Source organism: Pelmatolapia mariae, linkage group LG8 (assembly GCF_036321145.2).
Source record: "Pelmatolapia mariae isolate MD_Pm_ZW linkage group LG8, Pm_UMD_F_2, whole genome shotgun sequence".
Lineage (NCBI taxonomy): Eukaryota > Metazoa > Chordata > Actinopteri > Cichliformes > Cichlidae > Pelmatolapia > Pelmatolapia mariae.
This window is the reverse complement of record NC_086234.1, coordinates 3,713,273-3,739,407: the sequence shown is the minus strand read 5'-3', so window position 1 is coordinate 3,739,407 and position 26,135 is coordinate 3,713,273. Positions and strand designations below refer to the sequence as shown.

At 38.1% G+C, this 26,135-nt stretch overlaps 2 protein-coding genes across 2 annotated transcripts; both read right to left on the bottom strand.

Annotated features, from left to right (window-relative positions):
- Positions 1-8,398: 8,398 nt before the first annotated feature.
- LOC134633605 (gastrula zinc finger protein XlCGF57.1-like) lies at positions 8,399-11,991 on the bottom strand. The gene is made up of 2 exons (XM_063482477.1): positions 11,729-11,991; positions 8,399-10,547 (listed from the first exon to the last, which is right to left on the bottom strand). The coding sequence occupies exons 1-2, from the start codon at positions 11,838-11,840 to the stop codon at positions 9,283-9,285; spliced, it is 1,377 nt and encodes a 458-aa protein (XP_063338547.1). The 5' UTR covers positions 11,841-11,991; the 3' UTR covers positions 8,399-9,282.
- A 6,663-nt stretch (positions 11,992-18,654) lies between these two features.
- LOC134633603 (zinc finger protein 23-like) lies at positions 18,655-25,367 on the bottom strand. Its single transcript, XM_063482475.1, has 2 exons — positions 25,027-25,367; positions 18,655-20,170 (listed from the first exon to the last, which is right to left on the bottom strand). The coding sequence occupies exons 1-2, from the start codon at positions 25,127-25,129 to the stop codon at positions 18,768-18,770; spliced, it is 1,506 nt and encodes a 501-aa protein (XP_063338545.1). The 5' UTR covers positions 25,130-25,367; the 3' UTR covers positions 18,655-18,767.
- Between the last annotated feature and the right edge of the window lie 768 nt (positions 25,368-26,135).

Here is a 26,135-nt window from a genome sequence, read left to right as displayed (position 1 = left end):
ATTGTTTTTGTTTTTTAATTAAAGCTGTCCTTAGAACCAGTTAGATCTTAAAGGTAAGTGCAAAATATTGGCAGAACTCAAAATCCTGTAGCCTAGAGACCGGAGGAGCTTGTTAACATTTTCCAACGCTACCCGGATGTTGTTTTAACAAGTTTATCAGCAAGTGAGGTCAAGTCATATAACCTTCATTGGATGTAATAATATCAAATATTTGCAAAGCACTTAAAAGTTATAAAACCACACATAAAGATGAATACATGTTCCACATGGGACGGGTGGGCAAAAAGAAGCTTTTGACCTAACTAAAGCTAAAGTTTAGTTAGGTCAAAAGTCCATTTAAGAAAAGGAAAATCCAAACTGTAAATGCTCGAAAGGAAACAGGCTATTCGTGCCCAGTGAAGGGAATCCAAGGAACAGCTTACATTAATTAAGCTAATGATTAAGAGGAAGGAAAACTATACAACTATACAAATGACTATCAAAAGAAGAGTTAAGCAAGATAAAAACCAGACACTAGAGGAGGCTAAAATAGTAAATATGAAAATATAAATAACAGAATAATCACTCTGACCAAAAATCAAAGAAACAAATGACTCAGTCCATGGTAGTCAAAAGTTTTTTTCATTTGAAAAAGTAATTTAAAATTTATTTATTTAAAAATAATCTGTTTAGAAAAATAATTTATTTTGATTAATTTTTTTTATGCAAATCTTTTTTTTTTTACACCTCCATTTATCCGTGCTGGTCCCAAGCACGGATAAATTTGTGATAAATTGCATCACAAAGGGCATCCAGCATAAAAACTTGGTAAAATCAAACAGTGAGCTACATTAATCAAGGTGGGAAAACAGTCACTATTTTGCCACAAATATTTTTTCATGCTGGTAGCATCAGACGGTGCCTGCAGCTCCTCCAGGATGGCACATCCACACGTGCTGTCACGGTGTCTCCCAGCACAAGCTCACAAAGCCATTACAAGAGAAGCGCTGGGCAGTGCTGTAGAAGGACATGAATCCAACAGCAGGGCTCATATTTGCTCCTTTGTTTGAGGAGGAGCACAAGGTTGCAGCATTGTCACATTTTGAGCACCTACGCCTGTGTGCTCCCACATTTATCACACACTATCCCAGCTGCAAACTGGGGTGGGACACAATATATACCTTTGCCTGCATGGCTCCTTATTGATGAAGACACAGTAGTTTAACCTAAATGACTTATCCATAATTTGATGAAGGCAGTGTCCAAGGAGGTTCAGTTTAAGGTCAAAGGGAAATTCATTTAATTTATATTTTTTGCAATAAATACTCAATAATAATGATCAGTTTTCTAATCTGCAAATCAGGACCAAACATAGAAACATTGTGATTTGCTTACCACATTCACTGCACATATTCTTTTGGTGGTATTACTGAGAATCAGCTTTACAGTTTGAGTATGTAAAAGAATTCCTTCAGCAGAAAATCAGAGCATGATTGGTAAAATAATCAGTGAAAATTTGGTGGTTTTAAACTCAAAACTCTGCTGTTGACCAGATTATGTGTTCAGCAGTTTTGATTATATGGAGAACAACATACGAGCTTTCAGAGAAGTACAATCACATCCATTTTTGTAAGTCACTGCACCTTCATGACTCGGAACGTCTTTAAGTTCATCACGCCATCGCTAACCTAACATGTTCAAAACAAAGTATATACACAGTCAATATACATAATAATCATACTAAAGACATAATAGTGTGCAAAAGTCTCGAGCCACTTTCATGTCTTTTTATTTTGTTTCCAATGAGTTTAACTTTCTGTGAATGTAACAAAAAAAAAAAAAAAGTGCTCTTCAGCAATACTTCTCCAGATTTTGAAAGTTTTCCTTTGGACAGTCCAGTCCTTGTACTTGACAATTTTTTAAAAATGCTTTTCCTTTTTTGTTTGTTAAGCCACTTAACATTGGCCTATGAGTCATTCAAGCATAAAAAGAAAACTTATAAAGTGAGTAAACAGAAAAGTGCTTTTAAATAGTATTTTCAGGTACTTTGTTATTAGCAGCCTGTCAAAACCCCACCAAAGAAAAAACAGACTGATAAGCATAAAATATTCCAGCAAAGGCTGGAAAACGATTCCTGAAGACTACTTAAAAATAACAGGAAGCTTCCTCAGAGAGTTCAGAGTGTGCTGAAGAACAAAGACACCCATCATCACACCAAATATCAACTTTCAAGCTTTTTAGAATTGTACAAACTCTGTTCTTGCTTATAAACTGCATTTTTATGTCTCTTGACATATGTCAATGAATCACTGCACGCTGTTGTTACAGACAAACAGTGCAACACCACAACCAGCTTTTCTGGTCATTTATTCAGCCACAAAACAGCAGCTTGTGCAAAAATAAGGACATAATTATTCTCAGACAGTAGTTTTAAAAGAAGTAATTTCTTTCTTGTTGCTGTTAGCATAGTTATCCACAATCCTCTTACATCAGCCTGCAAAAAAGCATTTTACCACTCTTTTATACAAAAATCTCCAAACTGCATCTGGGCTTTGAAGCCACAATTTCTGCATTTTTAAAGCATCACCTGTGGGGATTTAATAGTGTGATCAGGACCATCGTTAAACTCCTGTTTAACTAACTTGGATGAAATCACATCCTCTGAACACGTACAGTGATGATGACTGTGAATCATAAAATGTCCACCGCCATGCTTCACAGGCAGTATGAGGTGGTTCTCCTGAAAAGCTGTCTTTGGTATGTGTCAACATGTTTATTACTCCAGGTGCCAAATAACTCCACCTTCGTTTTTTTTTAAAGCACAGTATTTCAAAAAACCTGGTCCAAAATGCTGATCCCGGCGAGAAAAGTCTGACCCTTGATGATGAAGTTTCACCTTTTACTCTCTAAGGTGGTTCTAATCATTGACACCTAATCCAGCTCTCATTTTGTATTTCTGAATTTGTAACAAATATAGAAGAAATGAAGCAACAGATAAAAAAATAATAATAAAAAGGTATAAAAATATTACGTTATTGTTAAAAAACAAATAAACAAACAAAATATTCTATCATGTATGGACCCTCATATGTCTTTTCAGATTTCCCTGTCTGGTGAATCTTTCGCTACAAACTCCACAGCTAAATGGTTTCTCTCCGGTGTGGAAGCTCATGTGCCTCTTGAGATGCGCATGGCGACGAAACATTTTACCACAGTCGTTACAGCCAAATGTTTTCTCTCCTGTGTGAACTCCTATGTGTTGTTTGAGATGAGTCTTTTGGCTAAACTTTTGACCACAAAAAGCACACTCGAACGGTTTCTCTCCCGTGTGGACACTCGTGTGTCTCTTAAGAGTATTCTGATGTCTAAATGTTTTGCCACAAACGTCACAACCAAACGGTTTCTCTCCCGTGTGAACTATCGTGTGTCTCTTCAGAACCTCCTGTTGTGTAAATCTTTCACCACAAACATCACAAACAAAAGGTCTCTCTCCTGTGTGGACTCTCATGTGCCTTATGAGATGCATATTGCAACTAAATGCTTTACCACAGCTGTCACAACCGAATGGTTTCTCCACAGTGTGTAACTTAGCATCTGACAGCTGTATACCTCCATCCTTTTCTGGATTCCTCCCTATGGCTGAGTTGCTGTTCGGAGCTTCAGCCTCTGAGATGTGTTCAGTTTGGCTTGGCTGAAGCTCCAAGGACATAAATTTATTTTCATCATCTTCACTCTTTACAAGGAAGTTGGTGATATTGGTCTCCTCCAGGTCTCCCTCCTGACTTCTGCAGAGTTTCCGCTGTTCCTCCTTTATGTAGAGATGCTCTGCTTCCTGCTGGTCCAGACTCGGGCTCCATGGAACCTCTTCTTTAATCACCAGCAGCTGCTGAACATCTGCAGGCACCGCTGAAACACGCATGCACATTATGGACTGTAACTTTGGTTAAAAGAGCCAATATATTATGTTTTTAATAGGCATGATAAGCAATGCATACAGAGGTCTTCTGAAATAAGTGTTTTTCGATTTTTGTGTTTTATGTTTCCAGTTAAAAGTATCTTTTTTTTGTTGAAACAAGGGGACAAAGACAAACAACATCCTTTTATAGATCTGTATAAAGGAAAGATTGCTACTATCTTCTGGAAGAAACAAGAATTTTAAAGTTGATGTTAGATGTTGTTTTAATCAGTGAAGAGATTCAGTTTATTTTAGTTGCAGCACTTCAGGGTCAGCAGGGGCTGTTGTGCTTATATCTCACATGGCAGCCCATCATGGTGATTTGATGATTCTGAATCTAAGCCTTGCTACGAAGCGAGGCATGTTTATATTTGCTTTATCTGTTTGGGATTTTTAATTTTATTCCTCAGTTTTAATCTCACTGCACTGCCAGTATTTTTCTACCTACTGTTGTTTCACATTTAACTTTTCTTAAATGTTTTATTGCTTTAAAACTCAGCTCTTGAAATGTACTACATCAATAAAGTTTATTATGATTATGATCATTGTTATTATTACTTCCAAAAATGGCATATAGACAATAGCAAATAATTCCTGAAATCAGTGTACAGATAGTAAGAAGCTCTAAAGATTTTTTGAAGAGCATCTGAAGTCTCCGTCTTCCTCTGATGAGCATCTACAAACACACTGACTCTTAAGAGCTTCTTTATTCCAGCTTTTTTTCATGCTCCTAAAACATGTTTATTGACACGTTTGTTAAATTATTTTTTCTTGCCTTTAAAAAAAATCTCTATTTTGTCCTAATGACAAATTCACCTCAAGTACAAATTCATATAACTTCTTTTATTACTGGAAAGTGATTTTCTTTTCACACTTTACTAATAATTAAAACACAAATGACAAAACACATGCGTCTAATACAACTAATATTATAATTCTACCTTACTTTTAAAAAAACACTAGACCTGTTCAGGTTTCTGATTGGTCAAAAGCAGCAACTCTACCTCTTTTAAATAAACCTACTCAGTGAGATTAAGAAACCCTGTGCTTACTTATCAAGCTGATAACCGCTTTTATATGACCTCTTAGTCTGACTGCAGGCCAGATAAGGAAAAGATATCCTGGGTAAACTCAAGGTGTTTTGTAGTATAGGCCCCAGAAGTGTATCTTGATCAGCATATATAAATACAATGACAAGGAAAACAACATATATCAGCAAACTGCCTTGCACTTGAGTAATTTCACATTTTGACATTATAATTTTACATTATAATATTATATTTCAAGGTCAACACCTGGATGGATTCTCTCAATTCTTTAATTTATTACTTCCTTATTACCTCCTATAGCAGAGCATACATTGCAGCATCCTTTATTAAAGAAAAAAGTACCGTCCCATAACTCAAAACTACACATCATCCGATCATTTATTTAAAAAAAAAAAATCCACATAGCTGACCTGTGATTAAGATCTTCTAAATGCCACTGATACTCTGAACCTGGAGGCTGTTAAACCAACAGCTGAACGTTACGCTCCTGCTTCTTATAAAGATTGTGGCTTGTGTGAGGACTTTACATTTACAGCTGCATTAACGTGATCACAGTGAATTCAAGATTCGCAATAAAGCTACATTCACTTATTCTGTTGATGTTGTGCAGCCTGTAGGATTAAAGCTGTTGTGACTTGTTGGCTTATCATCTGTCAAACAGATCTCTCGGAAATGGTATCAAATCATTTTGAGTCAAAAAGAAGCTGCAATCAGTTTTTGGCAATGTGACCTTTACATTTTTTTATTATTATTTTCCAGTTAATATTTTTAAGAAATTCTCTTTCAAGAGCAACCTGGACTAGAGGGCAGCAGAAATTGCACCAAATACAACAAAATAGTTCTACAGTGAGATTTTAAGTTGCCAAAAAAGAGTGGATTATGATGCATGCAGTACACGATACTGCAAAACAGGTCATTTTTTAATTATTATTATTTTTATAACCCCTGCATAAATCCTCTTGACTATGTTTTTGGCACCGATGAGCAACTAATCTCAACGTGACCCATATTTTATTGTAGATAGTGTAGATTTTTTACCTTTATATTTCCAACTTTGATACTTAGATTCTGTTTACACAGACTGTGTTTACACACAGTGGGGATAAAACACGGGAGGGAAAGTGTTTAAGATGCGCTTTTTGTAGTTCGTCTTCTGCGTGGGATTTAAGGAGCGACTCATATTAAGAGAAGCTGAGGAGTTCTGTTCACCAGCCCTGCAGGGAGCTCGCAGTCATCCGTCTCCTCCACATTAACGCTGAGATTTTTCCTTCTTTACTTACTTTGGTTTATATCCACATCCTGCAGCTGGCGGAGTTTAACCTCTCGATGATAATCCACTTCGTTCATGTTAGTTTTCTTCCTTAAATAAACTGCAGGTTCCTTAAAGATGAACCAGGCATGCGCAGAATCGATCACCACGGGCCACCAAAACGGAGGTCTTCTGTGTTTTAAGCAGGCACCTGCGCAGACACCTTAACCCCAATTATGATTTTTACTGGTGGTGCAAACAAGGAACCGATGCATTACCACCACCAGCTGGTCTGGAGTGTGGTCCGGACCTTCAGACACGTTTATACTCTGCCTCCTTCAAAGGAGAACAACAACAAAGGGGCACATATATGCTCACAGGCCACTTTATTAGGCACACCTGTTCAACTGCTCTGAAACACAAATATCTAATAATCAGCCAGTCACATTGCACCGGCTCGATCCATTTAGGCATGCTGACATGGGCAAAACGACCTGCTGCAGTTCAGGTTGATGCATCAGGCTGGGGGAGGGGATTTAAGTGACTTTGAATGTGGTTGTTTGTAAATGTTTGTAGGTGTTAGAGATCAGAGAAGAAGCACCAGCTTTGAGCTGATAGGAAGTCAGCAGATAAATAAAAAAACTTGTTACAACCACCGTTTCCAGAAGAACATCTCTGAATGCACAACACATTAAACCTTGACCACACTGGGTGTCACTCCTGTGAGCTAACAACAGGAAACTGAAGACTGGGAAACACTGATGAGTCTCAACTCCTGCTGCAAGATTCAGATGATAGGGTCGGAATTTAGTGTAAACATGAATGCATGGATAAATCCTGCCTTCAGCAGAATAAAAGCTGCACTTGGTTTGTAGCGCAGGTGTCTATAATTACAGCGGTCTTCAGAGCAGGGAAGAAATATTTGGATTTGTAGAAATTTTCACCAAACAGTCTCCTTTTGGGGGGTGGCTGTGGCTCAGGAGGTAGAGCAGGTCACCTACTACTCGGAAGGTTGGTGGTTAGTTCAGTGCTCAGCTGGAGTAGAAAAGTGCTACACGAGAAGCAGACTATTTACCATTTAGTTTTAGCTGTTGGACTGATGTCCTCATATTTGAATCTGGAATACTTCGGGATAGAGTTTGTGGTTGACTCAGTGACTGGAAGGTGTCCAAGCCGAAATCTTCTCCCACCCATCGCGGTGAGCTGACAGTTGGTATGAGGTGTTAGTACTGATATGTTTGGTTTTCACCTAATATCACACTGCATTATACACAAACATCTCCACTTGTTGTTTGTTCAGATGCAACATTGCATGCCTAAGCCATGTTGACATGTTCTTTTCAGACAGCTGAGATGTTCTGCTGGCAACACTTCCAAACCGACCATGTTCAGTCTTTTCCTAGTTGTACTTTCATGAACAGTTAACATGCTGAGGCCTGTAGAGTCTGAATGGAGCTCTGGGTTTTTGTTCTCCAAGCACTGCACTTGGGATGAAACTGCTGCGAACATTAACATTTACCTTGAATATTTTTCACTTATGAATAAGAGAATAATATTTTTCATTGTACAATGACAGCCTTATTTGGAAATGACCTTATAACCTTTGCAGCTTGATGGACAGCAACAGCTAAATTCTCCAGGATCATTGCTGATGTTTTTCCTGCCAGAGGTCTGCTATTATTAGTTATTAGTCAGAAGTGTGTTGGCAACGTGTTACGTGGTCAGCCACCACACCCTGTAATGTCACACTGCCAAGTTCTCGTCTTTTTCACTGAATCTTTGTGTGGCAATATCTAGATTCACTGTAGGTGTTTTACATGAGTATTAATGTAAACAGAAAGAAGAGATGTGTTTGTTGTTATAAAACCAAAAATAACAATGAATAACATTCAAAATCCAACCAGAATTACTCTTTAAAGCCAGCCATTTTAACATCATCTCTTATATTTGCAAGAACAATGTTATTTGAAAAATATTGTATATGTACAGTTTCAGACATCTAGATGTTCATATTTGTAGATCCACTGTTTCTGTCTTCTTTGGACTCTATTGCCTTTCCTGGACTGTTATTGGGGCTGATGGTGACCCCTGTTGACCTGGTGATAGACGTGCATTTCACTAAACTTTAATTTCAGGCTTTATTAAGAACACGCCTCATGGGTGGAGGACAGTTTAAGCAAATAAACGGCAAAATACAGAAATAGAAAATACATATTGTCAGCAAGTGATCCACTGTTAGACTCTCACTGTCAGACAACCAGTGTGCTCATTTAAGTGCAATGAAAAATCATCCAAATTAAAAAACAAAAGTCCTTATTCATACTGCTAATGCTCTATAACCACAAACAAACCCAAAAACATTGTTCAATTATTATTAGTGTAAAAAATTAAATGTGTGGTAATCTGCAAATAAGGAAGCAGCTGGAAGAAACAGTTTTTATTCCATCTTTAAGACAGTTAATTGTGAAGGAAGCAACAAGACTGAAATTCCAGAGGTCTGCACTATGAGGAAAAAAACTCAACATATTCAGGATTTATTAAACTAACATTTGCAATCAGGATCAATAAGTCAACCCAGTCTAGCTACGAGCACTTTTACATAAAGAGGGCAGTGTTTGCAGCATATCACCAGGCACAGACAGACAGGTCTACTGGCAACAGGGCAGCATATTTTACACATGAAGAGCAAACTACAAATCAGAAATACCTACTCACAAGAACATCATCTGTGAAGTGCTCTACAGGCTGTCAGTCACCTACTTTTCGTTGTTTTGGGCAAATACTTCAAAATATCTACTAAAAATAATCATTTCTGCATGTCCTTTTTTTTTTAGGTTTTGTGCAGGTATTACTTTATAATGCACTGGTGATGAGAAATGTGCAATAAAAAACTTTAGATTACTGTTTCAGTAACATTAGTACTTCATATTTAGCACAGCCAGCAGACAGATTGTCATGTAGTGTTTATACATTCGATCAAACATCAGTGAGACAGACTGAAAGGCGCCCAGTCCATCAAAGGCCAGAAAACAGCTACAGAAGTCCAGTGTTTATAACCCAAAAGGTTCGAGATGTTCAGGCACAAAATGACAGGCATGTGATTCAGTTGTTGAAACTGCAGTTGTGTGTACACTCATGTGTCTCTTCAAACTTCCCTGTCTGGTATATCTTTCGCCGCAGACGCCACAGGAGAACGGCTTCTCTCCCGTGTGGACGCTCATGTGTCTCTTGAGAGTATTCTGCTGTCTAAATCTCTTTACACACAGACCACAACCGAAAGGCTTCTCTCCTGTGTGAACTCGTGTGTGACTCTTCAGAACCCCTTGCTGTGCAAATCTCTCGCCGCAAACACCACAGCTAAATGGTTTCTCTCCCGTGTGGACTCTCGTGTGTGTCTTAAGGTGCGTATTGGAACTGAATGTCTTTCCACAGTCAACACAAACAAACGGTTTTTCTCCTGTGTGGACTCGCATGTGTCTTTTAAGAGTAAAATTAACTCTAAATCTTTTCCCGCAAGCATCACAGCCAAATGGAGTCTCTCCTGTGTGGACTCGTAAGTGTTCCTTAAAATTTGACTTCTGGCTGAACCTTTTACCACAAAAACCACAATCAAAGGGTTTTTCGCCTGTGTGAACTCTCATGTGCGTCTTAAAATGTGTCTTCCTGCTAAATTTCTCGCCACAAACAGCACAACAAAAAGGTTTCTCTCCAGTGTGGATTCTCATGTGTCTGTGGAGAGACTGCCTGTGGAGAAAATGTTTTCCACACTCAGAGCAGCTAAAGGGTTTTTTGGTAGTGTCACATCCTACGTGACAATTTACACCTGACTCAGGTGACCCGCTTGCCTCAGAGTCATTGTCACTGTCTTCAGTTTCAGGTTTAAAATCTGACAAAGGTCCCTGCCATTCATCACCATCATTACTGAGTTCAGTCTCAGAGGAGTCCGAATCATTTTCCACTTCATTAGGTTGTAAAGTACTTTTTGTATGAAGGTTTCTGGCTGATTCTGGTCCTCCACAGTCGTCTCCATCAGTCTCAGTTTTTATTTGTTTACTTGTTTGATGACGGTGAAGCTCTGAAGAATTAGGTTTCTCTTCACCATCTTCACTCTTCACAGGAGCAGCAGTGAATGGGAGCCTGCTGGTATCAGCGTCTTCCAGCCCTTTAAAGTGTTCTGCTGTTTGAGTGGTGCACAGTTCCTCACGCTCCTCCTTTATGCGCAGGGGCTCTTGGGACCACTGGTCATCAGAGGGGCTCCATTCTGGGGGAACCTCTTCTTTAATCACCAACAGCTGTTGGACATCAGCAGGAAACTCTGAAATACACAGAGACATCACCTGGAGAGCACTTATTTTACAAATATCACAACACAATAACCTTATAAAAAACAAGAGATAAAAAAAATAACAGATAAAAACAAGAATAATCTGTCATTAAAATGTGAATAAAAAGGGTTAGAATAATGACTATTGTATGAGACAGGTTATTAAAAAACACAGCAAACAATAACAAAAAAGAAAACAAGCCCTTGAAACAATTACAATAAATAGAGGTCAACAAAAAAAATACGCAACCCTTCATCACCGCTCCTAATCATGTGATCATCTGCTAACTTATCACCAGCTAAATGTCAGTAAAAAAAAATGTAAATTCATCTTAAGAACTTGTTGTTTCTTTTGTTTAAAATAAAGATCCCTTTTTCACCTTCCACCTTTTTGCTGCTCTTACTGCTTTTAATAGGAGCCACTGTTGCAACAAATGACTTGTTGGGGTATAATCTATCTCTGGTGAATAATATCAAGTCATTTTGAGCCAGAAGGGACAAACTGGAATCAGTTTTTACCAAGGTGACTTTCTATTTTACTTTTTATTATGATTTCTTATTATGTTTTTTTGTGTTTTCAGGAGCAACCTGACCAAAAGGGAAGCAGAAATTACACCAAATACAACCAAACAGTTCTATAAAGATAATTTAAGTGGTCAAAAAGCACTAAATTGATTACAATATAGGTACAATAAGACTGAATAATAAAGATACTCGCACAACAGGTCATTTCTTTATTATATATATATATATATATATATATATATATATATATATATATATATATATATATATATATATATATATATATATATATATATGATCTCCTACATAAAGCCAGCTCACTAAAATCTATATTTATTAAGATGAGTAAAAATGTTAGACATACAAACACCTTGAATCAAATTTCGCCCTTTTACTTAGTTGAACTACAATATTAACGCTGTTGTTGTGTGCCCCGTCTAAAACGCCCGGGTACTACACAGGACCCTCACCGATGGGTTCCGCCGGTTTTAAGCCGTTTTAACATCGATTTGTGGCAGATTTACATAATTTAAAAAGCCCGGTTTGTAGGTGAAAAGTTTATTTCGCCCACCAGTACAACGAGCTAGCAGCTAGGAAGCCGTTTCCTTCCGGAGAAACATCTCACGTTAAATCTGTGATTTTCTCACCGGTAGTTTGGTTGATATCAGCATCCTGCAGCTGATGCGGTTTGATCTGCGGCTTTCCTTCATAAGGCTGACTCTCGGTGCCGTTACGTTGACGATAATCCGCTTCATTCATTGTTCTCGTATTTAAAATCAACTGTAAGCTCGTTTGAATTGAACCAGGCGACTCGATCAGAAGATCGATGGCCGTGTATTCACACTTCTATACGACCTCATCAATAGTTGTATTACTGGAGATGAGGACGGACTCGGACAGGGCGCTCATTCTTCAGTCTTGTTGTGAAATGTATTTATTGGGGTGTTTTGGGCAGGCATTTCCTCAGGCACCTTTTTTTTTTTTTTTTTTTTTTAATAGGAAAGAAACGTAACACACATAGAGTAACAGACACTTTATGTTTAAAAAATGTATTTTTAAACATTTAATTATTTTTCATGCAGAAATTACAGACAAGAACATATGAATGATAACAAAATATAAGAAATAGTGTTATATAATAATAATAATAATCATACTCATAATAACAACAACAAGAGCAACAACAATAATAATAATAATAATAATTATTATTATCATAATGCAGAAAACAGGACAGAAAGGGGCCAATTAGTTTTAAAAAGGAAACTTTAAGTCTTTATAAATAGGTGCTCTGTTGATATTTCTTTAATTTCTTAAAAATTGAACTAATCGTGATGACGGCGTTAACGCGTTAATGTTGAAAGCCCTACAACAAACACAAAAAAAGAAGACATTATGATATAGACTTATAATTTGGACAGATGTAATTTCTAAATTCTATCACACACATATACGTGGAAATTGAGTGCGAGGGCCCTCGGTGCGCCTGCTTGCTGATGCTGCTCAAACAAAACCTGTCCAAAGGGGAGGGGGCGGGCTGCTTCCAAATAGTGCTGCTTCCATAATATTATGTATTAATTATTTTTCCTGGGTTGTGTGAAATCCCAGAAAAAAAACCCATAGAAGGTGTAAGTATATTAGTGTATTAGTTTATGTTGTGGGGTTGGGTGTTGATATTGGAGTGCAAAATTACTGATGGAAGATGGACAAGAAAAGGTCAAGGCCATCAGGTCCTCAGTTTAGAAAAAAAAAGAGAAAAGAAGAGGAGAAACGAGCAAAAGATAAATGTAAGCAGATGTGTCTTTGGATAATGGCAGGTATTATGTATCCTGAAACAAGATAACATTCATCAGTAGGGATTGGGAAAACGTCTGTTTGCCTTTGTTAGCTACTTGGCTATGATAGTAAAGAGTAGACAGACAGTAGACACTGATGTGGCTTATTGAATCTTTTGGACTGCACAATATTAATTAGCCAATATTTGGAAGAGCTGTATTGTTGGTTTGTCTGCTATTCTCAATGTATGATGAATTCTAATGGCTGTTTGTTAGCCATTTGCATACTCTCTCTCTCTCTCATTATATAAATCATTTATCTGGTTAAATTAAGTACGGTTCCAGTGTGTGTGTGTCTGTGTGTGTGTGTGTGTGTGTGTGTGTGTGTGTGTGTGTGTGTGTGTGTGTGTGTGTGTCTGTCGGGGACGGGGGGTTCGCCCAGGGCACCAAACAGGCCAGGACCGCCCCTGATCACTCCGTCAATCAATCGATCGATCCCTCAGGTAGTCTTTTGAAATTAAATTTGCCTCCAATCAGTCCTGGCAACGTAGCTCTGTTGTGCGCATCAGTGCAACTTGTACAGCAGGAAATCGTGCATTCACAAAAAGTCCCCTTTGCTTTGAATTCAAAGTGCGATTAAATGCGTTATTTTTTAACGCGTTTTTTTTATTTTTAATTAATTAATCGCTATTAACACATTAAATTCCCACCCCTAGTTTAAAGTCCAAATGTGTGTAAAGCCCTATATATACAGTCACATTCACGAAAAAAATCTTCACATTTGGAGTTGCAACATCAGGGTATTTGATTGATATATTATTGTCACAAGGGGGCGCTTTGATACAGTCTTGCTGCTTTACGACCTTGAGTCTCGTGCGCAGGAAGTATTGTCTGTCTCTTCCTGTGAGATCTTCCCAATAATGGCGCTCAAGTGTGTTTTCAACGAAGGATGCAGTGCTGCAAACCAGTTAATGAGACCAAATTGTATTTACATATCAGTGCTAATAAGCTACTCTTTTATTAGGCCCCGAACTCTGACTACAAACATCTGTCCAGTTATTTGTGTTGGAAAATCCCGGTGAGTCACAGGCTTACGTTAGCTACCTGTTAAGTTTATATAATGTATTTTACTAGCCGATTAAGCTCAGGAACCTTTGGGGAAAAAACCCCCCAAAACAATCGGCAGCTATGAGAATGTAGTTTGTTTTTGTTTTGTTTTTTACTTATCTTGTTGGTCCTTACAGTGTGGTATAAGTTTTGAATGTTCTAAGCTACAGATGTTACCGCTGATGCTAGGTGTGATGCTAATATAATCTAAAGAATTGTATAAATTTACATTGTTTTAAAAAGTGTTACATGTCTAAAACGATAACTCAATATGAAGAACATGAACGAAATTGGAGTTAATTGAAAAAGGATCCTTTATTTTTTGCCTCATTTTATTTTATTTTATTTACTAATCTTTTCTCCTTGTTACTATGTTGAGTGGTTTATTGCTGATTGTAAATTTGTTGTTTGGTTTGTGTTAGGACCGGAGATAAATGTTCGTTTGTTCCTTGATTTTTGGTGCCCACTTGTAATAAGTTGGATTGCAGATAGGGGGCAGGGTTTAATAAGAATATTTTCTTCTTCCTGCTCCTTTTCACACATGGTTGCAGTGCTATACCGATAGAAAGTGTGGTTGGTTTGTCTGAAAGAACTAACTGTGGAAACTGTTGTACCAAGTGTGAAATAAATGAAATGATGCTAGCTGCTATGTGCGGTTAGCCCATTCCACCTCCCGCCCGCCATACTACGATGGGGTAGGTAAGTACTTGCTGTTTATATTAAAATGGTTCAGTCTTAATAGAAACAACATATTTCAAGTTTTAAAAGTATTTCCAATGTAAATTAAGTTACATTTGCTTGTTAAGAGTAATAATTTGTTACTGCTAAAAATAAGTTACTGCAACTGTGGTTACTTGGTAAAGCTTAAATAAATACAATTTGTTGTTAATACATTTGAAATTGAAGTACACTCTTAAGTATTTGGTTATACATGATGGATAATATTTGATAATATCCTTTTTGAAGGAAAATAAATTAATGAGCTCATGTTAAGAACCCAAAATGGAATGGGAATTCTTTGTTCTGCACTGATTGTGTCGATTGGTTTTTGAACTGCTAAAAAAGATAAAATGAGATGACAGTGCCAAAATCCCAACAAACCATCCCCTATGAGAAAGCACTTGACAACAGTGGGAAGGAAAAACTCCCTTTTGACAGGAAGAAACCTTGGGCAGAACCAGAGAGCCTCAGAGAAGGGCAGCCATCTGCCATGAGCGGCTGTGGTTGAGGGGAAGAATTCTTAGAATTTGATATTTTAATTGTGTTTTAGTTGACTGTAGGGCTGGGCCATATCATACTGTTCACGGTAATACCAGTATAATGTTAGGCAATGATAATAAAATGAAATATCGTGATAGAATATGGGTAAAACGTGCATGCGCAGTGCCTTTGTTTTCATATGCACTTGGCAGAAAAAGCATGGCGGTGACGGAGAATGAGAAGGGCGAAAGCGGATCTTTGAATGACAGATGAACCAGAATTGGTTTGTAAAAATGGTGCAACTTCAGTGGTGTGGAACTGGTTTGGCTTTCGTCCGTCAGATACACGCTAGCGGGCCGTCGTTATGACCGTGTTTTTAGGAAAATAAGGCACACTTAAAATCAGTCCTTTGATTTTCTCGAAAATCGACAGTGCCCCTTATAATCCGGTGCGCCTGATGTATGAATTCTGGTTGTGTTTAGTGACCTCGAACCGATTTTATGTGGTACACAGCGCTCGAAAATCTGTCAAAAAATGTTTTAGTACGACTTTGATAAGCTACGAAGCCGCACTGCTTGATCCATTGTTGGAGCATTACGGTTATCGTAGTCAGGAGCCTCGTGGAGTGATACGTACTGTGCTTCAACATAATATTACCGTATTGTGTGTGTATAACCTCTTTTTAAGTTTTGTGGATATTATACATGGTTATGCTGAGGATATGTCGGCCAATTTCCACTGGAAATGCCTTTTGGTTAAACTGTCAGCGAGGAATTTGCATTTGCACTGTTACATTTTTATATAACTTTAATGCACATAAAAAACAGCTGCTTGTTTAAGTGAAAATACATTGATGGTTTTTTTTTTTTTTTTCATTAATAAAGTTGCAGAGTTGTAAAGTATTTTGTCTCGCGTCAATTATATCGTCAGTTATATCGTTATCGCAAATTTTCAAATATATATCGTGATAAATATCTTTGGCCATATTGCCCTGCCCTATTTGACTGTAACCTCCCGTCTGTTTTTCTGTGTCTAGTTGAGTGTTAGTCTGTTGTCTCTGTGTGTAATTAGTTCAGTTTTTATTTAGAGTTTTTTGTCTCTTGTACTTGGCCTTTAGTTTTATTTTCATGTGTTCCATTATTTTGATTGAGCTCAGCTGTGTCTTCTTGCACTTATTCAGTTCAATTTCAATTCAGTTTTATTCATGTAGCACCAAAATCACAACAACGGTTGCCTCAAGGCACTTTATATTGAAAGGCAAAGACCTAACAATAATGCAAAGGAGAGAAAGACAGAAACCCCCATGTCACAAACTGGAAATGAGAGTGCAGTTGGACCCGAGAGCAGACTCAATCGCTTGAACTATTTACAAGATTTATTAATGAGAGGAGTCAACTTAAACAAGAGCTCAGTCATAAACAGAAACTCTGCACAGGTGCCGTGGGAAACCAGGGGACGGAGAAACGGTCGGGCACGCAGAACACAGGGAGAGCACGGGCTGGAACTTCTGCAACAGAGGAGAGAGGTGTCACTGGACCAGGAAACGAGTGAGAGAGACAAGGCCAACTTTTACAGACAGGTAAGAGAGCGCAGACTGTCATTAGCATCACAGCGAATTCTTTTGTCACACATTAGGTGATCAGTCAAACAGCTCTATTAAATGGAATTCACATTGAGTTTAGATGGATATTAAGAAATATAAAACAAACAAAAAAAAATCCTACATTTTCAGAAATGTTTTTTTTTTTTTGTACTACTTGAACACTAAAGTGGCCCTCACATGAGATGACAGTGTTAACAGTGGTACACAGCTAAACTCTCCCATTTAACAAATACTCCTGACTTTGATGGTCTTTGCGGCTTACAAAGGTTTGGCTCATATAAGATGTATCCTTCGAATTATGCAGTTATTTGACATTAGTTCATACCACCTGTTTGAACAGGCGTTTTTTGATATGGGCGACATGGGCCGTTGCCCAGGGCGGCATCGTGGTGTGGGTGGCATCATGCGAAAAGTGAGGGCCCTCGGTGCACCTGTTTGCTGCTGCTGCTGTGCTGAAGTCTCACACACAACCTGTCGAAAGCTGAGGGGGTGGGCTGCTTCCAAATAGTGCACATTTCCTTCATAATATTGTCAATTCAAGCCCATTATGTATTAATTATTTTTCCTGGGTTTTGTGAAATCCCAGGGAAAAAAAAACCCTATACAAGTGTAGGTGTATTAGTGTATTACTCCAAAAGTTGATTCTGTTCATCTGGAAGGAACTGACCTCCCAGCCCATTGTTCCTTCAGTGGGCTGGTTTCAATCATTATGCAAATGTACTGTTTATAAGATTTGGGGAAACCTGCAGTCAGCTGAGACTGAAGAAACCACTTGGATGAGTGATGAAACGTTTCTCCCACTGAAAAACGCTACGTCCAGATGAACAGAATCAACTTTTGGAGATTTACTTACCTGGATGATTGAGAATGCATCAAGACATATTAGTGCATTGGTTTATGTTGTGGGGTTGGGTGTTGATACTGGGGTGCAAACTTACTGATGAAAGATGGACAAGAAAAGGTCAAAGCCATCAGGTCCTCAGTTTAGAAAAAAAGAGAAAAGAAGATAAACGTGCAAAAGATAAATGTAAGCAGATGTGTCTTTGGATAATGGCAGGTATTATGTATCCTGAAACAAGATAACATTCATTAGTAGAGACTGGGAAAACTTCTGTTTACCTTTGTTAGCCACTTGGCTATGATAGTAAACAGTGGGACAGAGGGACTGTTCGCCCAGGGCACCAAACAGGCTAGGACCGCCCCTGGGTGTATGGTAGGTGGGGCTGGCTCTACACTGGTGCAAGAGGGGCCAACCACTGTGAGCCTGTTGGCTGTGGTTTAAACATTTTTTTGAGGCTCAATGATTTGTAATGCTCCTGCTCACAACAATCGCGTAATTTCACTGGACAAATTTGCACCATTTAATTTTTTTGGAATTAGGCTCATTTTTTTGCATGTGAATAAATAGATCCGACCAATGAGAGCACTGGATTTGGCAACACGTGTGCTCATAGCTTAAAACGCGCTCAGATTATTTTTACACTCTCACTGATTAAGTTGTGTTTAGAAACAGTTTTTAAATTACAAAACACTTCTGCTTATGGGAGGCAAAAAAGTGTGTAACTTCTAACGTTCAATAGGTTTCTTTTTTAATATAATTTCTTATAATTTTGAAGCTGTTTAAAGTTTCATTGATATTAAAAATCATAATTCATCTAATGATAAATGACTTTACCATAAAAGCAAAAACGTGTTAAAACAGTAAAAAGGGTAACTTAATATAGTTACAAAGATTTATTGCCCAGTTTTAAAAAATGATTACTTCATACTTGAGATAGCTTCAGTTTTCTAGATATATGTTTCCATATATTTTATATATATGTATGGAAACATATATATATATTATTTATATAGGCAAGGACAAAACCACAAATTTTGTATTCAGGGATATTTTTTGGTTTATTTTTTTAAGTACAATGAAGACAAACATGAGGGCGGGAAAGGAGAAAAAAAAGACCAAGTAAAGCTTGTTAATAATACAAATACACTTCACAACAGAACCTACAGCGTTACAGTATCTATCTGCAGTAACATGTGCGAACTTTCATGTTGCTTCAGCTGTTCGGATGTTGAACATTTTTCACCACAAACGCCACACAAAAACGGTTTGTCTCTCCTGTGGATGCTCATGTGTCTCTTAAGTCGTGTATTGGAACTAAATGTTTTCCCACACTCGTCACAGCCGAACAGTTTCTCTCCCGTGTGGCCTCTTAAGTGCTCCTTAAATCGTGTACTGCGGTTAAATCGTTTTCCACAAATATCGCATCCAAACGGTTTCTCACCTGTGTGGACGCTGGTGTGTCTTTTAAGAGCATTCTGGTGTCCAAATCTTTTCCCACATATATCACAACCAAATGGTTTCTCCCCTGTGTGGATTCTCATGTGTCTTTTCAGACCTTCATGTTCTGTAAACCCCTTACCACAAACACTACAGCCAAAAGGTCTCTCGCCTGTGTGGACCCTCATGTGTACTTTAAAACTATACTTAAATTTAAATGTCTTTCCACAAGCATCACAACTAAATGGTTTCTCCTGTGTGTGTACTCGCATGTGATTCTTAAGATGAGTGTTACGACTAAATGTTTTTCCACAGTCTTCACAACCAAATGGCTTCTCTCCTGTGTGGACTCTCATGTGCGTTTTAAGAGTAAACTCAAGTCCAAATCTTTTTCCACAAGCTTCACAGCTAAAGGGTTTCTCTCCCGTGTGGACGGTCATGTGTCTCTTAAGATGTGTATTGCAGCTGAAGGTTTTACCGCAAACACCACAAGCCAGTGATTTCTCTCCTCGGCTTTGTCGTTTCTGAGTTTCCGGTTGTGTAAATGTTTTAACGCAAACATCACCGACAAACTGAGGCTCAGTTGCAACACTCTCCTTCCACGCTATACCACCCAATTCAGTTTCAGGTCCAGAATCTGACAGAGGTTCCTGCCAAACATCCTCCTCCTCCTCCTCCTCATCTTCATAACTGACTTCAGTCTCGGAAGAGTCTAAAGCCTTTTTCTTATTATTTACTAATAAATGACAATTTAGATCCGGGTTCCAGGCTGATTCCAGTCGTCCATACGCATCTTCCTCAATTTCCGTTTTGATCTGTTTAGCTAAGCAGCTGATAGGCGGCTCTGTTTGTGTGGATTCTTCTGTTTGGCTTTGATGACGATATGAGCACTGAGGCTTCTCTTCATCGTCATCATCTTCAGTCTTCACAGTAACAATAGTGAACGGTAACCTGCTGAGATCGGCCTCCTCCAGCCCATTGATCTGCTGTCCCTCCTCACTGCTCCAGGGTTCCTCCTGCTCCTGCTTTATGTGGAGGAACTCGGCAGCTTGTAGGTCCCGCCCGGGGCTCCAATCTTGAGGAACTTCTTTAATCACCAGCAGCTGCCGGACGTCTTCAGGTAACACTGAAACACACATGGACAGAAAAGACTGACATTAAAATTCTACAGCAGCATAGCACACCCATAAAAACCCTGATATACAGATATATATTCATTCATTGGTGTCTAATTATTTACTCACTTTCAATGGCATTACCGTTATTTTTAACAGTAGGTCCTTTTAGTCACATATTAAACAAATCTGTAGGATTGTTTTTTAAAATCTGTGCGACGTTGTCAAATTTAGAAATATCCTGACTCAGTGTGATGCTAGGCTGAATTGTAGTAATTTGTTATTATCAGATTGTTCTGAAATCTTCAGCTGATCCAAAATGACATAATGGGAGTACCAACAGGGACTAGAAAGGGCCAATCTTCTTTACATTTTTCTTCTTTTCCTTTAGGGGGTTGCCACAGCAGATCATCTGTCTCCATCTCACCAATCTCTCCATCCCTCTGCATTTCATCCTTTTCTACATCTATGAAGCTCGTCTTCGTCTTTCCTCCTGCCCAGCCGCTTCATTTTCAGAATCATTTGTCCAGTATATCCACTATCTCTTCTCTACACATGCCCAAACCATCTTAGGCTTGCTTCTCTGACTTTGTCTTCAAACTGCTCAGCCTGAGCTGTCCCTCTGATGGACTTATTTCTGCTCTTGTCTCTCCTGGCTACAATGGAAATCCTAAAATACCCCAGATATTTAAACACATCCACCTTCACTACCTAGGCATCTTACAGCTTCACTGTTGCACCTGCCTTGTTCCCATTCAAACACATGTATTCTGTCTTCTTCTACTGATTTTATTCCTCTTCTCTCCAGAGCATACCTCCACCTCTCCAGGGTCTCCTCCACCTGCTCCTTACTACAGATCACAATGTCATCTGCAAACATCTTCAAATATCCTCATGGTGTCGCCCATCAGCTTTATCCCTGTGTTGTTACAACAGCTCTGCATGTCACCCTTGTTCTTGAAGATCAGTTCCAATACACTTCTCCATTCCTCAGACATCCTCTCACTCTCCAGGACTGTGTTAAAAAGTCTGCCTTCCCTCTTAGACACCTCCATACCTCCACGGGTGTGTCATCAGTAGGGCTGCCACAAATGATTATTTTGATAGTCGACTAGTCACCGATTATTTTTGCGATTAGTCGACTAATCAGATCATGCATCCACTGGACATAAAGCGTACAGCTTATTGCACCAGCATGCATCTGCTCTTATATAGCTCTCATTAGCTTACAGCTTGAAGTGTTTAAGGTATGTGCTAACTAAAAATAAAGACAAGATGATAATTAGACAAGATTAAACTTTTAATGAAATTTGCAGATTGTCTCAGTGGAGTTTAATAAACTCAGCCGTTTGCTCCTTGCTATCTAAAATATAACAGGACACTGGAGTAAATTCTCGACCATCTCACATTTCTGTTTAATCAGTTTTCTGTTTGACGTTTTTTCAGCTGTGTGAAAACTATAACTTTAATCTCAGCCAAACAGATTTACTCAGAAACAAATTAAACACTGAAAAAAGCCAAACAATAACATTTTTAAGTTATCTAAGTGACTTGTATATCATCGACCACCCGGCCAGCGATCGAGCAGGTCTTTCGGGATCTTACAAAGCTTCAAACGACGCAACAACTATTAAATTAGTCGTCGACGATTTTGATAGTCGACATAATCGTGACTATTCGACTAATCGTGGCAGCCCTTGTCATCGGGACCAATACTCTTCACAGCTGCTCTTACTTCCTCCTTACTAATCCTCTGCACTTCCTGATTAGCGATCCTCCATCTGTCCCCCTCTTGCACTCTTCATCTTCATCCTTTAAAGAAAGGATTAGCTTTTCTGCACTGACTAGCTTTTTAAATCCCAAATTCCTGAATAATAAGATCCAATCATGTTTTAAAGATATCAAAGCGTTATATGATCCCAGCAGAGTGCTTCACTCACACTGCGAGGTTACATGTGGTTTCTAGAGTTTCTGAAAGTAGAATAAGAGGCAGATTCGTCAGCTGTGACGATAAGCTGATTGTGAAGGCTGAGTCTGTGGACACTTGAGACTGTGGTGGAGCGGACGTCACGGACAAATGGTTATCCATCATGGATAGTCCTGACGACCCTCTGCACCACTGAAAGGACATGTAGTGGAGCATCTTCTTTAACAGGCTGGTTCAGCTCCAAGCAGGACTGATAAAGGAAATCTTTCATACCACATTATATCACCCTTTATAATACAATACATGTGTCTGACTAAAAGGCATTTGCCAGATACAAATTGCATTATGAATGTATGCATGATTATTCTCAAGGTGCAAGTTGTGACCATAGGAATCCTTCACACTCTGAAGCCTGACGGATCATTTATTATTAGTGATTATAATTATAATTAGTTATTATTATCACTGTTAGTGTAACGTTTGTAGCATAATTGTGAAATTGTGAAACATAAGCAGAGCTTTTACAAAAATACTGAAGTGTATTTTTAAATAAATTAACAGCTTAATATTCTCTGTCTCATGTTTTCCTCTTCAAACAAAGGTGATCCAATCAAATGTAACAATATATGGAAGACTAAAATCCCTCTTCCACTTAGTGCCACGTTGGCCAGCCGTGCCATAGCACCAACATTTAATATTAAACAAGCGGTGAGGAGCTGCAGACCGAGGTAGAGCAGTGTGGACGAGCGACAGGCTCATCTGCTACTTTCCACTTTTACAGTAATGGATTAAAAGTGTTTCTTATTTTGTTGCTGGAGCTGTGAGGTCAGTTTTAGATTCTGCACAATGATCAGTTCAATCTTTCACTGTGAGCGCTCTGTTTGTTACTAACACTAACACGCTTTATCCAAAGTTCATTTAAAACGTTTCCATAATGCTCTTCTTCTACAGCAACTACATTATTATTGTTGTGTATTATAGTGTTGTTTTGGTATTGTGTTGTTTGTTGGACTCTTTGTTTATTAGTAGGTTCTAAAATATATTTTACCTTCACAATTTGTAATAAAATGGTCTAAATAGTTAGTAAAACAATATGAACTGAAAATCTTAATCTTAGCCACTTATTTTGTTAAATGTAACTTAGAATTGGGGAAAAAAGTTGAATGAACAAGCTAACTTTTTCAAGAAATGACTTTTTTGCCATCACTTCCTCTCATAGAGCACTTTTCTACTCTACCTGAGCACTCAAAGAGCTTATACAACTCAATGCAATATTTTTCTAAGCTTTTCTATGCTTAAATACTCTCTTCAAAAAAAAAAAAAAAAGCGGTTTGAATCATCCACAATGCAGGTTATAGGGAACATACAAACTCACTATTTTTGCAGTCTGAAATATTGAAAATTGACGATCTAGTGAAATTCCAAACAGCACAAATTCTATTCAAAGCAAAAAATAAAGAACTGCCAGGTAATATTCAGAGTATGTTTTTTTTTTTTTTTTTTTTTTTGAAAGAAGGAAGTTATAATTTAAGGGATTTTTGTAACTTCAAAACATGGAAGGTACGAACTACAAGAAAAAGCTTTTGTGTTTCTGTTCATGGAGTGAAACTGTGGAACAGTCTGAATATGGAATTAAAGCAACGTCCAAACATAAAACAGTTCAAAAAGAGTTATAAAAATATGATCTTCTCGAACTATAAAGACATGGAAAATATTGAAATTAAGTGAATGTCTCTATTTAAAAAAATTCATGATGTGATATTATAGTATATAGTATATATTATATCAGAAATCTGTTCACAATTTTTATTACAGATTATATCAGTAAGGAAGCTGACTAAATATTAACTGATAACTTATGGCAAAGGGGTGGGATTAAATAAGTGTGTACTGCTTCCCACTCCCTTTCCACATGTAAATGAATCAGTACGGTAGCAATATTGAAATGTATTGACTTTTGTATAGTATTTTTTTCTCTCTTATTTTGTTTACTAAATGTACCTGTATATTGTTTACATGTTTGAAATAAATTAACAATTAAATGCTGTTCTTACACAGGATTGTGTCTGCTCCTCTCTATCAGCTTATTGCAGCAACTGCACCATCATGCAACATTAAGAAACTGCATGTGTGATTTCTGGAGGATGTCTCAGACTGCCCGACGCAAAGCTGCACTCCAACAAGATGAAAGAACCAACCTCACGTCACCCTGTAAGACTGGTGTTACCGCTCTAGAAAGTGTCTGGCACACGGGATTTCTGAGGGGGTAAAATTTGATCCCCACCAGGGATGTAAAATAATTTAGCAGAGTGAGGAAGGTGCAGACCAGACGATGGGAAAGCTAACTCTGTTTATTGGTATTATTATTAATAGTAGTATTTCATTATTATTTTAACTGCTGAGAACAAAAACATTTCTTAAATACGGGACAAATAAAGCATTTCTCATCTCGTGATGTTTGCATACTCTGGTCCAGAGCAACTTATGTTCAGATTTCTGTTTTAAACTCAGCCGAAAGCGCTTTACTTTCACCAGTACACGCAATTTTAACGATGCTCTATATGAATGATTAGCTGCAATATACAGGACCTTCCCCAATTAACACGTTATTAACGCTTAATGAGCCTTTAAAAACGGTCGAACTACAAAGACAACTCTTGTGTGCGCGCTGGTAAATCGTCCGGACGTCGCACTTTACCCTCAACTTTAAGTTCCGCCGTTTAAAAAAAATCCGCCACAATAATTCTATTAAACGTTAATATTCACATTTGAGATCCACGGATGAAATAAAAAGCTCTGAGATTTTATTTATGTGTTTATTTTTGGGCACTTATACAGATCAACGAAAACCGATGTTTCCGATGTGAAACACCTTCTCACTAACCCCACAGCGAGCTAACAGTTAACCCGATCAAACATTAAATGTGTTTTTATTCTCACCGGCGCTTTGGCTCGTTTCAGCATCCTGCTGCCGTTTAGTCTCGGGCTTCTCCTCAGGCAGACTGTCGGCATTCAGCTGATGGAGATAATCCACCTCGTTCATGATGGTGTCCGTGTCTTTGCTCTCTTCTTTAAAATAAACTGCAGGCTCGGCGGAGCTGAAACCGGGCCTGGGCAGAATCGATCACCGCCGACCACCTTTCACAATCACGCCGCTTACGTTTCTGTCCGACTTCATCCATGAATACGTCATCGGCGAAGATACAGATTGAAACGGGACACTCAAATGATTCCTCACAATATTTATTGCCCTCTGCTGTGTTTCGAACAGGCATCTGCACGGACACCTTTCCTGTCCTCGGCGGTGAGACCACCGCTGTGGAGCGACGAGAGTGTCAAAATGAAATCACTAAATACATCAAATAATGATTAAATATTTTATTAGCTGATTAAATTAACCACGTTATGGTCTGTTGATCAGCCGCAGTGACAGTTTCAATTATTTCAAGATGGACAGCAACACATGAACCATGACATAATTAAATGGAGAAACAATAGTAGATATTTTAATTAACTAATGATACATTTAATTACTATATTGTGTATTTATTTATTTATTTTTTAAATTGATGTAATGATGTTATATTTTTCCATTCTTGACCTTGGAGGGTTATTTCCTTTCTATAAAGGATAGGGGACATTTTATTCTAAATTTTAAAAATTCCTTTTTTAAATATGTTTAGTTTTATTTATGTAGAACCGGTTTAAAATGTCTCAAGGTGTTTAAAGGTTGCGTCCCTCTTTACGTGGGACATTTCGATTGGCACGCAGACTCTTTTCTCAGTGATGGTTTTCATTGCATGTGTGTGAAGAAAAGCTGTCGTCATGAGTCTCCTGAAGATTGAAGTCACTGCAAAGTCATATTCAATGTAAAATAAAATGAAAGCTTCCACAAATAAAAAGAAATGCAGCTACAACACTGATTACATTCCTAAATACAAAACTGTTCAAAAGTCAGCCAAACCCCATGTAATTATATCTTGCTATGAAAAATGGAAAACAGGTGCAGTAATTGTTTAAAACGTATACAAACATACACATAGATACAA